At 43.2% G+C, this 13,568-nt stretch overlaps 1 protein-coding gene across 1 annotated transcript in view; it reads left to right on the top strand.

Moving 5' to 3' along the window:
- The first annotated feature begins 345 nt into the window (after window positions 1-345).
- The window catches only part of erf (Ets2 repressor factor), a 33,188-nt gene continuing 19,965 nt past the window's right edge, over window positions 346-13,568 (top strand). Inside the window, exon 1 of the mRNA XM_086193834.1 lies at window positions 346-1,063. Coding sequence (XP_086049960.1) covers window positions 1,042-1,063 — 22 coding nt within the window. The 5' untranslated portion in view covers window positions 346-1,041. The remainder of the gene's footprint in view (window positions 1,064-13,568) is intronic.

Here is a 13,568-nt window from a genome sequence, read left to right as displayed (position 1 = left end):
CCATAAAGTCTCACACGCTTTGCTGTGTCGTGCATATGAAATTTCAGAGATCCGAATCCAGAAATACGCTCTTCTTTTTCTTATTTAAGCTACTCAAGTTGGACTGGTACTCAACATTGGCGTGTTTTGACTTCTAGTGATCAAAAATCATAACCAGGGTAAAATATTACACGCACAAGTGTGGCGTTGCTAACCTTTTTATGCGTTTACGTCTGTTTCTGTCCTTGATTTTTGTCTCGTAAATCCTAAAGTTCCCCTCACGGTGGTGCTGTCCTCTTCACCTGACATAGACGATCTTTGGCAATCAGTGGGCGTTCAGTTCTTCTCCCTCCGTGGTCAGCGTGGGCGGCCCCGTGTGGCAGGAGGGGAGCGAAACACGACACCCCGTGAGAGGAAGGGGGGCAGAGGAGGCACGGAGTGAGTGAGTGAGTGGAAAAAGGAAAAGTGTGAGCCGGAGAAACCGAGGGGTTAGAGAGAGAAGAGAGTTGGTACTTTTGCCCCCCCTCCTCCCTCAGAAGCGCTGCTGCTTGTGAGGATGATGATGATGATGATGATGATGTGGAGGAGAAACCGACCATGCGACATCGTTGCAACAAACGGGATGAAATTTTAGACTTCGTCGCATTCCGTTGCTCCACCACCGACACACGGCGGCTTCCAAACTTCGACCTGCGCCATTCAGACCCGGGCTACTGGATTTCCCCCTCCCCAGAGGCTCGGGGCAACTTTTCACATCAGAAGCCCCCGCCGTGAAAAACAAATAACCCCGGCACAAAAGTTTGTGTGTTGTTGTTGTTTTTTTGTTCCCGTTGTCCTGAGCAGTTGAAAGGCTTTAGAAAGTTAATGTGGGGAGTTTGAACCGAGAAGCCGAGCTGGTGATCCAGGCAGGTCCCTTCCAACGAGCCACTTGTGAGAACAACACCGGAGGAAGGAGTGAGGTGTCACGGCTAACTTCGCTAGTGGCTAAAGCGCTAGCCGACTCAAGTGTAAAGTTACCAGACGACGGGGAAAAGTGACTGAAGCGGTTCAACGAGGACGAAGATGAAGACCCCGGCAGATTCGGGTAAGTTGACCGACACGGACTCAAGTATAAACGGCTTTTTTTTTTAATTATTTTGTCCCACCCCCCAACCACCACCGTCGCGACTGTTGTTGGTTAAAATGAAAAACAACAGCGATTAGCTTCGGCGGCTAGCTGGCTAGCACGCTAACTAACTCCCGTTCCAGGGGAAAGTGCGACCAAATTATGGCGCTTGAGTGGACTCATCCGACTATCCTGTTATTGTTTCAGCTAATCTAGGAAGCGGGTCTCACCCACGGACACACGGTTATCCTCTGGCGTTAACCGAGCCAAGACGGGGAGGTTATTTTAAAAACTTAATTTCCATGTTATTTGACTGACAACGGAAGCACGAGGCAATTGGACGTTATACAGTGGGGGCATTTTGTTCAGATTTTCCGGATCAGTGGAAAAGAGTCACCCCGGTGCCAAAAAGTGCCTGGCATCCTGACGGAGATCACGCTGTATTTTAGACTGATTTAATAACAATACGCCCAGGGACTGCAGAGATCTGGGGACGATACTCCTCATCTCGCTCCAGATCTGAGGCAGGGGAGAGAGAGAGAAAGTTGCAGGAGGTGTTTCCTTTGCAGGAAGCACGATATTAACATCTTAAAAAGCTGAGTAGATAATCTGAATAAAGAGTAGGAGTTATTTGTTAAGTGGTAAAAGTGACGTATTGGGCTGCTTGGTTTTGATTAAGCCACCCCCCCCCCCCGTTCCTCTTATCTCTGAATCACGATCTTCAGTCCAAGTTAGGAATGATTGGACAGGGAACCGCCATTGCTTGTTGATAAGTTCGAGGATGTCTCTCAGATAACATGCTGTCAGATACTTGACATGAACCTGGAAACACATTTTTGACCAGTTCATTTACAAAGTGGGTATCTGTTGCATTGTTGGATCCTGCATCCAAGTGAGCTAAAACAATGTGAGAACGTTCACGCTCAGAAATATTCAACTGCATTGTTAGTTTTTGCTCCCCTTTCTTATTCATTTATTTGTTGTATTTTGCATGTTTCTCTGCCTACAAGTAAAGAGGCGTTTTGAGCTCATTAATAAACAACAAAAAAAAACAAAACAGTTGGCTACATTACATCTCAATGACTCCAGAATGCAGAAAGAGCCAGCAAATGACTCCCCATGTTCACCACCAGCCACAGCAAAAGTGTCCATAAACTCTCAAGTGCAATCGTCCAGTTGGTAAAATGACATTTTTGGACAGTTCAGCTGAGTGTAGTTGATGGCTGCAGGGCGCCGATGGCAGCAAGATCAAACGTGGCCGGCTCTTTATGCACTCTGGAGTCACAAAAGTGTGATTAAGTGGGAAGAAAAAACATCTTTGGAGGCTCAGGACCAATTTGTGAGCACTTAAGAGTCCCTTTTTGTCTTGTTCCCACAGTCGGGTGTTCAGGAGTTTCGGTACAGAATGATGTGTGTACAGAGTTTGACAACGGAGGTGTGAGTTCTCTCCGTGCTCAGTGAATGTCTGATGTTGGCGGTCCTGTAAGCAGGGTTTGTGACATCACAAATGTTTTGGAACCCGATCCTGGTACACAATACAACCTACGGCGCACAAGTGGAACTTCAAACCCTCCAGGGAATTTACAGCGAGATGTTTAGAGAAGTAAGAGGCTTATTGAGTCCAGCAGTGAAACATGAAATTAAATTTGTATATTCATGTCATCTGTCCTTCCTTAACAGGGGAGAGCAGTTGTTGACGTTTTAATGTGGTTTTTATAGCCATGTTTTTTTCTGCATGAATGATATCCGGCACACCAAATATTCAAGACTATTTTTGTAAACTTTAAGTTGTGATTTCTATTCTTTTATTTGTCATGACATCCAGTCCTGAGGATCCGGGCACATTTCAACGGCTTGTTATTAGCTGAAATGAAAATGGGATTATTTTTTTTATTATGCGTGACTTTATTTTGTCCACCCAAGCCGTGTATCATTGAAGGGCTGCCTGCTTTCCTTCACAACCACGGCCTTGCGGTCCAGCATTCACCACTATTTAGAAGTGAAAATTAGACTGTGTGATTAGAAAATTTATTTGGGAAATTTATCCAAGTAAACTGGTGCCAGTTGATCTGAAGTCCCGGTTAGGGACTGCACATTCACCAAACAGTCTTTCTCTCATTTGTAAGCGTTCAGCTTGCAGCATTTGTGTTGTGTTGTTGAAAGCAACTGCTCATGTCAGCTTTCACAAATTGATAATTATCGTGTGAGTCATTTTGATGAAAGACAAACATTGAAATTGGTGTGTGTGTGTGTTTCTCTGAGTCAGTGTTTGTGCTCAGTTGAAGCTCATTTGTGAGGTAAGCCACTCCAGGCCGCTATGCAAATGGACTGGTCTTTGTCTCATCATCATTATTATAGGACATCAGGACCAGCAAATGTGATTGGCACATTCGTCCTGGTGTGGTCATCCTGGCCAGGGACGCGTCAGCTGTGAGCTAAATGTTACATCGTCATGATCAGGAATATAAATAACAATAGACTTCTTTAGAGGGAGGGTTTGGTCTCTCTAGAGTGCCGTTCTAGTCTCCTTGGGTTATCCTGTTGGGCTTATATACGTCTCAAAAGAATTTATTCCTTTGTCTCCTCTGCTTTTACTCGGTTTGGTCTGCATGAACCGGGCAGTCCTACTTCTTTACTTCCTACCTTACTGTTTGTGCTCGGCGTCTTTCCGGTGCATCTGGGATGTTGAGTGTGACGTACTAGAAAAGGAAAAAAAACAAAAACAAAACAACAACAACAACAACAAAAACCAAACTTAAAGGCAACTTGTAAACTTACACCAGGAAAGAGGTCAATCAGTTTTTTTTTCACCAGGTTTTAAAAACCCACATGTACACTGGTATGTGCAGTGGAAAAAAGTGTCTAAGTGTGAAAGCCTTCAATACTTCCAAATATGCAGGCATTTATTGTATGATTCACACCAACCCCTGGCATTGTGCAGGGACTGAAATTAAATCAATTATATTGGAGTTAAATCTTTTTTGTGGTGACACCCGTGTGGTGCAGGGCACTTTGGTGCAACAGTAGTTTTTCTATATGGAAGGTGCCCCATGCAAGGACCCCGTTGGGGAACCCTAATCTCTACCTCCATTATTATCAGAACTACATAGGGCCTTTGTGTGTATTTCCCCTGGTCTCGAAACTTGTTGACTACTATATATATATATATATATATATATATATATATATATATATATATATATATATATATATATATATAGGTCAACCTCCACTCTCTTCCTATCAGGAAGTCAGCAGTCTGGCCCCAGCAACTCCAATTTTCCACTTGTGTTACTCCTTATATCAACAACGCGCCACACGTGAGACGTCACAGCTGTAGACGGCCTGGGCCAGCAGGCCAGCACGCTTTGTTGCACTCTGTGAGAGTGTGTTGGAGCACACTGTTCGTGTGTGTATATGTGAACGGAGTGAAAGGAGCCATACATGAGTAATTAGCTGGTGTTAAGCCTGGTAAGGGCAGGGCCACTGTTAATGACTGTGAGTGTATTTATGTGTTTGTGAAGCCGGAGTGTGTGTGTATACCTATATGTCTGTCAGTGTGGCTCTACCTGACACTGATGTGGCTGGAGCAAAGTGAGTAAACATTTTCAGTTTGGCAGTTCCGGGAACATGGGATCCCACAGAAAGTGGGATATAACAAACGTGGAGGTGGGCTGTTATCATCAGCGGGTCGCACTTGTGCGAGCTTTGTTTTGCTTTGAAAAAATGAACAACAACTTGAGATGAAGCCACAGTTGAGACGATGGAATCAACATGGCTCGTACATTTTGCAGCATGAGATGGAAATCAAGTTTTATAGTCTCAAATGAGGTTACTGCTACAAGCTAAATATCTGATGTAGAGTTTTATTTTCTGAACATTCCAACACTGTTCTTTTCACACTGCAGGATTAGAAATTGGGACCCTGTTTTGGACCAAAGGCCATGAACCACAGGACTGTTTTCTGACACGTTGGAAAGGTCTCTGTTACAGTCTCACCACTATACTGAGATATGTTGTTGGCACCAGCGCCAGAGACATAACAATTACTCAACAAGTTGAGGCCAAGCTGTCTGTCAAAGTAAAAGTTTAAGGAGTAGCAGATTATTGATGATTAGTGATGTTGTTGGGCATGGACACCGTGTCTCTATCTCTATGCTGTTTGTATATTCTTGTCACTAGAGACTATTTAAAGCAGAAGTAACTAAAATCAGATGATATTGTGTTGTTACTACGAGCACATGGGCCAGGTTTAGGTCTGTTTATCCTCACAGATACTAAATCACGATAAATAAATCAGAAGGTAAATGATGGAATCCATTTAAGGGGGAAAAAAGCTTAACCAAAAAAAACCCTAAATGACAGGTTCCTGACAGGATGTACCTTTTCACTGGTTTTCCTCCCATTATGTGGTTTGCAGTGAGTGATTAGGTCAACGCAGACGTTGACCTGATCACGTTCCTGATTACCACCGAGCTAAGCCTGGGTAAGAAAACCTTGGAAAAACTACAGCAGAGTGACGCCAGCATTTCTCTGGTGTGTTGTCAGGAGGCAGCCCAGGTCAGTGTTGCTATGATCATCGCTCAGTGCTGCGGCAGGCCTCTCTTCCTGGAAGTGTGTATGTATACTGGCTTTGGTGACCCATACAATGCTGAGAGAATAGACAACAGGTCGCACGAGCCTGGGACATGCAGGCCAAACAAACATCGGGGCCTCTCTCTCAGGAAAGCCTGATAATCAGCCTGGGAGTTGAGTGATGATTGACATCAGTGCTTGCAGCTATAAACCCTTTTTTTTTTTTTTAACTGTAGCGTGTGGTGGCACTAAAACAGTGTGGATGAAAACAATAATTTGGGGCTATTGATCATTTTGTGCATGTGGGTGTGACCAAGGTTAAATTATGGAAATGCAGTTGTAGAATAAAATCTTTATAGACGGATCAAAACAAGTGCAAAATGTCAAGCTTCATGATGTTTTAGTTCCCAGGATTTTTCTTAGTGACCTCCTGCCTTGTCCAACAACTGGGCAGTTGAACTGGGGAGTCACTGGTTATCCACAGAGCCCCCATCCTATGTCAGTCTCAGGAAGGAGCGTGCAGGAGTTGATAATTGTCCTCTCAGCTGCAGAGTAAAGAGGTAAAAACGCACTCAAGTTCAAGTACGCAGAGCTCTATAATACCATTCTAGTTAGCAGGCTGAAAGAGCCGAGCCTTACTGCCTGTAATAAACACACGAAAACCACATCCCTGGGATTGTGGTTAGGTGGTTGTTGCTGTACTTAATCATATGTGCTGTACATAAATTATACATTTTTTGACCGTCCAGACGATGCTCTGAAACCAAAAGAGTGAATTCCTGAATGACCCTTGTGCTGTTTGATACTGCTTCAGGTTGATTTTGTGAACACACCTACATTTATAGCTCAACAAAGGTAACCTTAATTATTAACCTATGATTTGTAATTTAGTTGACTTGATGTGGACTCAAGGCACCCAGCATTCCTGAGGAAAAACCATGAGCTAGGCATTTGAGAACTGTGTTTCTCCACCTGTGTGTGGTGCATTGTTGGAACTTACACAACAATGGCTTTCAGGAACCTTAGTAGTTCCAGGGCAAATGGCGTATCCAAACAAACTGAATCTCTAGAGGTCATAGCACCGTTATGGTGATACGAATGTAAATGGTTCCTGTTTGCCTCTTTTAGTATGAATTTCTACGTCAGTTGATGCTAAAAAAAACCCAAAACAAACAAACATGTAATTGAGAGGCCGACACCAAAGCTAATGTTTACATGGTCTGTTGTGTGAGGGGCACAATGCCAATACCTCTTTTTTCTGATTGCCTTTGAATTAGGTATGTCTGTGTCATTTAATTAAGCTTTTGATGCCATCCAACACTTACTTACCTGTAGCTATGCGTTTTTTTTGTGACGTGACATAAAAGTGGAACTTCCTTTTTTTTTAGTCCAGCCGTTCAGTCGCCAGGTCCAGACCGCAGCGGTCAGGTTCTTGGTGAAGTTGACTGTCGTGTGGCAGAGAGGTTCTTGAGAAAGAGAGAGGACGTCGCAGAGTCTGTATGCAAATGAACCTATAGAGCATGCACAGCTGGTCAAAAATATTCCCTGCGGTTAACCATTGACATCCCTATTTTGAGTGTTGCAAACTACACAGCGATGTTATTTCATGCGCAGGAAAAGTGGTATAAGAGTCCTGTGGAAGAGTGAGAGGGAATATGCTTCCGTTTCATTTCCGAATTCCCTTTTTTGGAAGTCTCCAAGAGCTGGTACATGTGTCTTGCCTAGACAAACTTCAGGATTTTGCATTATGTGTTTGTCGGTTGTGATGTGAGGGCAGCTCTAATTTTTAGGCCAAAAAAATGTGGTGAGCCTTCATAAACCCGTTTGTTTGTTATCTGTTAGTATTTATGGCCGGGAGAATCTGCGGTGACGGTTGACCCTCTGCTGGGCACATGAGAGGACCCCAGTAGGTCAAGTGGAATCAACAGCCTGCTTCACCGAGCAGATAAGCAACTTCCACAGCAGGACAGATATCGCCGTAACACCCGACAGGGCACTGGCTCTCCAGCATCGCTCATGTCGGGTCGCTTGCTTAAGAATGTGTTAAATTTCCCGTTTATGTCATGTGATCGGTGCTGGCAGATGTTCCTTAAATTCAATCATTATTGTGGAGAAAGCTGTGCACTTGTCACACTAATACGTGTTTTCAGTGAGCCTGCAGAATTGGGTGTGCTCAGTCTCTCTTCAACAAAAATGTAGACAGTTTCTCACATAATTTGCCCTTGGAGCTCCTTTGGAGGCCTTTGTATGAAACTGCTGAGAGTGGCAGCCTGGGTGAAGATTGGCTTGTTCTTTGTCTCCTGCTGTTTTGACTGGAGTCATCCTAACTAAAAGAGGTGTGCAGAGTTTGCTTTTTGTTATGGCTATCATATGTGGCTCGTGGAGGAGGAGGAAGGACCGTCAGGTTCGGTGTGCTAGGCCCAAACCAAAGATGAGACTCTGTCTTTACATTGCAAAAACAAGAAAAAAAAAGACTCGGGGACACTGCATGGCTCTCTACAATACTGCTCATATTACCACTGCCTGTATTGAAGCAATTTAATATCCAGTTGCTGTCAGTTAAAAAACACCACCATGTTTTTTTAAGTAGCCTGTTTTAACATAGTGAGCCTGCCAGGTTATATGTGAGAGACCAAGGTGGCAACTTCTAAGGTCAGAACACTGAAATGAGAGAATTCAAATTCAGTTCTGGCATTTGTTGGCCATGCAAATCGAGTGGAAAGTCTTCACAACTTCTCTGCTACTTCAGACACCAGTTGTGAAATTATTCAGAAATAAATTGGATTCATTTTCTCAAACTGACCACCTCAAGAGTCACAGAGGGAAAACCCTGCCAACAGGTTGCAGAGGGAAAAAGAGCATAGTTTGGTTTTGCGGTTGTTTGGACTGGGTTGATGCAAGCCAGACCTTTCCTGTCCATACATGTGTTGGCACTGCACCTGCATTTTTAGCCCGCACTGCTTGATCAAAAATGCGAAATGACCAGCGTCCAGAAATGCAAAGCAAATATTGGAATCCCTTCCATGGTAAACATTTCTACCAGGGGTGGTGTTTTCTCACAAATACAATCATGGGTACTTTTCTGCCTCATGCCTGTAGCCACTGGAAACCAAAATAATGGAAGTTTTAAGCCTCTTTATAAAGGCAAAGGAAAGTCAAACTAATAAGAACACCCTTGCAACTGAACTCTCTAAATATACAGTTATTAAAATAACATAGTCAGTACAAGTGTGTGACTGTCACTGATTTCTGTGTGGTCTTGTGTTAAATTTGGTTCTAAGAACTTTCTTGGTCTTTCTCTCAGGGCCTGTAAAATATTTTTGATTTTCTTAAATGAGTCGGACACAGTTTCAGGTCCATTTAGTCCCAGAGTTTGAGAGACTGGATGTGGCACAACGATTCTTTGTATTCAAACTAAACTAGACATGTGGTCACAAGGTTGGCTGACTACCTGAACAAGACTCAAGTATCACTGTGTTAGCAGGAAAAAGTACATTTGTAGTGGCAGTGGCAGTGACGGCTCTTGTGTGTATACTAGGTCCATCACTTCTTCAAAAATTAAAGGTTGAACAAACTTCACCCACAAGTCTTCTGGATAACATCCAGTCCCTTGACTGCTTAGGTGTGGTGGTCAGCCAGCAGATTTGTTGTCATCGAGGAGTCAGACATTTACTTTTTTACAAACTCAACCAACACGTCATTGTGAATTTGTTGTCCAAACCAAAATACTTCCACGCGCTGCCTCTCAGACATTTTGATGCCATGATTGTCCATGCATGACATTACCGTAGGTTTCGTTCAATTAAAAGGTGAGTAGGGCATGCAGTCGGTCAAGCTGATCGAAGCATTTAGGAGAGCCCTCCGCAATATAAGCAGGCTGTCTGTTTCAGAAGATCAGAAGTGCTTGTAGAGATTGTAGCCTATATTTTGGACAGGTTATCACATCTTGAATATGAACTTTTCAAGCAGCATTCAAGCATATTTTGAACATAAAGTAACGGCACTTTAGTGTAAAAATCTTTGACATACAAGGCAAATTTCCTTGCTAGCTTTTCCGTAATTATTTTCATCGCTGCCACTTTCCCAGCAACAACCCACCAGTCCTTTGACATGGATTGTTTTTGTGGAGCAAAAGCTGGAAATGTTTTCGTGTTAATCTTCTGCACATTAGATTCATGTTTTAAATCACGAGTGAATGTTTCATCTGATAAATGGGACTGGTAAATACCCTACAACTGAATCTTTGGTCTCTGGTTGCTCTGTGCTCATTGCTTGTTTCTTGTAGCCTTCCCTCCAATGAGGTGAATAAAAATGTTGCAAAGGAGTTTGATGTTTTAACTAAATGATGAGAGAAATGGAAGGTTTTCTGACTTGGTTGGAAGCTTGTCTGAGACCTTTAGAGTGAAGAAAAATCCGACAAGGTCTGCAGGGGAGCGGAGGGAGAGAAAGCGATGGATTCAGCAGATTCTGATCTGTTCTCTGTGCCCCTGTCATTGGTGTGCTGAGAACTTTCTCTCATTTTCCGTCTCTGTCTCTCTCTCTCTCTCTCTCACACTCTCTCTCTCTCTCTCGTCCCAACTTGTCCCGAGACTGTGGGGGTGCGGTGTACATGTTTGATGTGACTCTGTGTGACGGTGTTTTAAAACCTAAAATACATGAAGTTTGTGTTAACTAAAGTTTCTCTTTTTCTCACCTTGAACCTCACAAGAATACGCACACTTGGCAAACACACTCATCTCCGTTTCTCACACACCCACATTCAGACACTTTTCCCCCTTAACAAACAGTTTTCTCCTCCTCCTGCTACAGCACGCCTCACCTCCAGGCAGATCAAAGCAGGGATGGGCTGATTAGGAAAAGGAGAAAAATTAGATCTTAATTTTCACGAGACATAATTATTCACAAGACACCAGCCGGCCTCATGGAGCCGTTGACCAGGTGGAGATAGCTTTTGGAACAAAGCTGCTCAACCTTAAACGGTTAATGTCTCAAAATAGCTGCTGTAAAATATTCTGTTGATTAGCTGCTTGATTAATTCATTTATACTTCCGGCTCTGAGAACCAATGCCTGACACTAACCCGGCTTCAAGCGGCTGTAGAAACATCTACAGGAATGTCAGGTTTGGGCTTGTATCATTAACTGCTGCAAACATAGGCCATAAATTGCATTAGTGATAAGAATGGCACCATTTGATGAGGTCAGCGCCATGACAAGGCCATAACATTTGCATTTTATCCCTTTCTGTCCTCTCTTTCTCTCTCAGCAGCAACGGCAGCACGTACACTCTGTTGATAATCTTTATAACTTAAAGCTTGCTTGGATTATGTGATGGATGAGCTGCTTGAAGCCAATGATTTAAATAAGAAAAGATACTTAATCATTAACCATTGAACAGTATTTCACATGCTGAGTTAATTAAATTGAAAGAGTTATTGATCTTATTCGACTTCTAAGAAGTAAATGTGTGCCATTTGGTGTCCCGGTTGGTTGTTTGAAATCCCGGGCCAGTAGTAGTAATGAATGAGTCATAGGTCTGTTTTACTGGAAGTCAGTCAGTCCCTCAATCCTCGCCCGTCTCGCCCACTCACTCCCACCACAGCGTACATAGATTATTAAGGGGCCTGGACCCCCCACATGCAGTGAAACAGGGTGATGTCTGTCTTGCATTAACGTACACACTCTTTTAATATTCTCACTAAAGCTAGCAAAGAGTGGCGCGCTCATTTGGGCTGCCGTCTCCCTGCGGTGACGCCGTCGTGCCTCTGTCTTTAATGATTTTACACAGGGAGCGAGCCACTCAGTCTAGAGACTGAAGATCCAGCTTTAATGCAGGAGACTGGGGAATTAAGACTGTGGCGGCTCTGCCGATGAGGAGATGAGGAAAGGCTGAGTAACGTACCCAGACATCACACTTGCAGAAAGTCCCTTGCTGGCTGTTTTACATTGAAAGAATGTTGCAGACACACTCATTCGGAGTGTGTTGCAGTCATTGTAATTGTAGTGTCAGCTACAAGTGCTATCAACAACATTCTGAGGCGACACTGAAGAGCAGCAGGTTCGAACCACAGCGCTCTGGCAGTAGAGAATCCTCAGAGGGTAATGAAGAGGGGAAAAAAGAGTCGAGAAGGAAATGTTGTTAGAGTTCCTGTCTCTTAAATTAAATGGCATGTAGTGAAGAGAGATTTTACATCTCTTAAATCGAGGGATGGACCAGAATCTGAATAATAATGTGTGATGGACGGATATTTAACCTAACGGTACTTATTTTTACTCGATGGAAAGCACCTCCACGATTGACATTTCTATGTGTTGATTCGCATAACTTTGGTTGGCCACAAGCTAATAGGACCCATTCATCATGGCGTCGGTGATGTTTTTATTTAGCCACATCCTTGTAAACACAATGATGTAGCAGTCTCTCAAACTGTGCGTGGAAACCCTTGAGAGAGCTGATGAAGTCCATTTTGCTGACCAATAAAAAGACCTTAGCGAGCGCAACAGTTGGAATCCCTGTTTTTCAGGGTTTCCTTGTCCTCTTCCTTGCCCCTAAGAGGATTCCACTTGGATTTTTAAAAAAATTAATATAGAACTTGAGGATGTAACTTGTACCTACTACAACCCAATTTGTGACTGTCCATCCGGGGAAAAGGGGTCTTCCCTTCTCTGAATGCAAAGTTGATAATGTGACGTATTTCAAGATTCCACATCATTACCATCTATCATATTTATTACGCTTAGAGACCATTTATCTCTGTCTGTAAAGCACTTTGAACCGCATTTCTTGTATAAAAAGTGCTATACAAATAAAGTTTATTTCATTATTATTATTTAAACCTATCAGAATTTTAGTCAACATCCAGTCAGCACATTCTTAGAGCAGAGATTGTCATGAAATTATATTCAGAAGAAAAAAGCTGGAGGACATGTGTAGATTCCTGGAATCTAAAGTGATAATCTGCACAAATATGCACGTTCCTGCCAGACATTCGCTCTTGACACCCTGTGGTAATAAAACGGGTTGCCCTGCTGGTTTTAACCTGAGTTGTATGAATCATGGTTTTTATACCTTAGATGCAGTTGCTGTTTATGTCAACTAGAAACCTACATTTTTGCTGATACTTCGCTCATTTTATTTATGGAGGTCACATACCAGAACTAATCAGCTAGTTGTGTATGTGGAAAGATGCTGAACGGAAAGTGACATTTTGAGAAAGGAAAGGATGGGGGGAGGTGGAGGGGTGAAGGGAGGAGTTTAAATTTGATTGGCAGCGAGTCACAGGAATGAGTCACTCACCCAACTCCCTGGATGTAGAGCTCCGGGCCTATTCTGGGCTGCGGTGACGCGTGTGTATGTGGTCGTATTCATGTGCGCGTGCTCACTAGTGTTCACATGGTTCAACCTACCAAGTTTTTTTTTTTTTTTTTGGCCTAGCCTCTGTGTGTGTGTGTGTGTGTGTGTGTGTGTGTGTGTGTGTGTGTGTGTGTGTGTGTGTGTTGGAGGAAAATGAAAGTAGTCTGCAGTCCCAACCACAACACAGGAGCCAGAGTTAAATACAGATATTTATCTTTTCTCCCTTCCCCACTCAGAGGTCCCCTCGACGACACCGCTGCTATGCAAATCCCTCCAGTTCCATTGCGGCCCCCTAACTTCTCGTAACTTTCATTACAAGTGGAGTTCACATGCATTTTTTTCCATTAAAAGTCAAAATAAGAGTTAAGTAAACTGCATGGGTGGGCAAAATATCAATCCTGCGATATTTTGTGATACTTTATCAATACATTAAGGCGAAATATTGCTTTCTTTAAAAAAAAAATAAAATCAAATAGCTGGTGTTCTGGAGTGATTCTCCCAGTGCCGATTTTATGCCTCTGCATGGGCAACAATCATGGACCAGAGGCATTATTTTT

The sequence above is a fragment of the Aulostomus chinensis genome, chromosome 22, assembly GCF_037954235.1.
Source record: "Aulostomus chinensis isolate RoL2024-O1b breed Wild chromosome 22, RoL_Achi_v1.0, whole genome shotgun sequence".
In the NCBI taxonomy this organism is placed as follows: Eukaryota; Metazoa; Chordata; class Actinopteri; order Syngnathiformes; family Aulostomidae; genus Aulostomus; species Aulostomus chinensis.
Note: the sequence above shows the minus strand (reverse complement) of the source record. Positions and strands in the feature narration are given on the sequence as shown.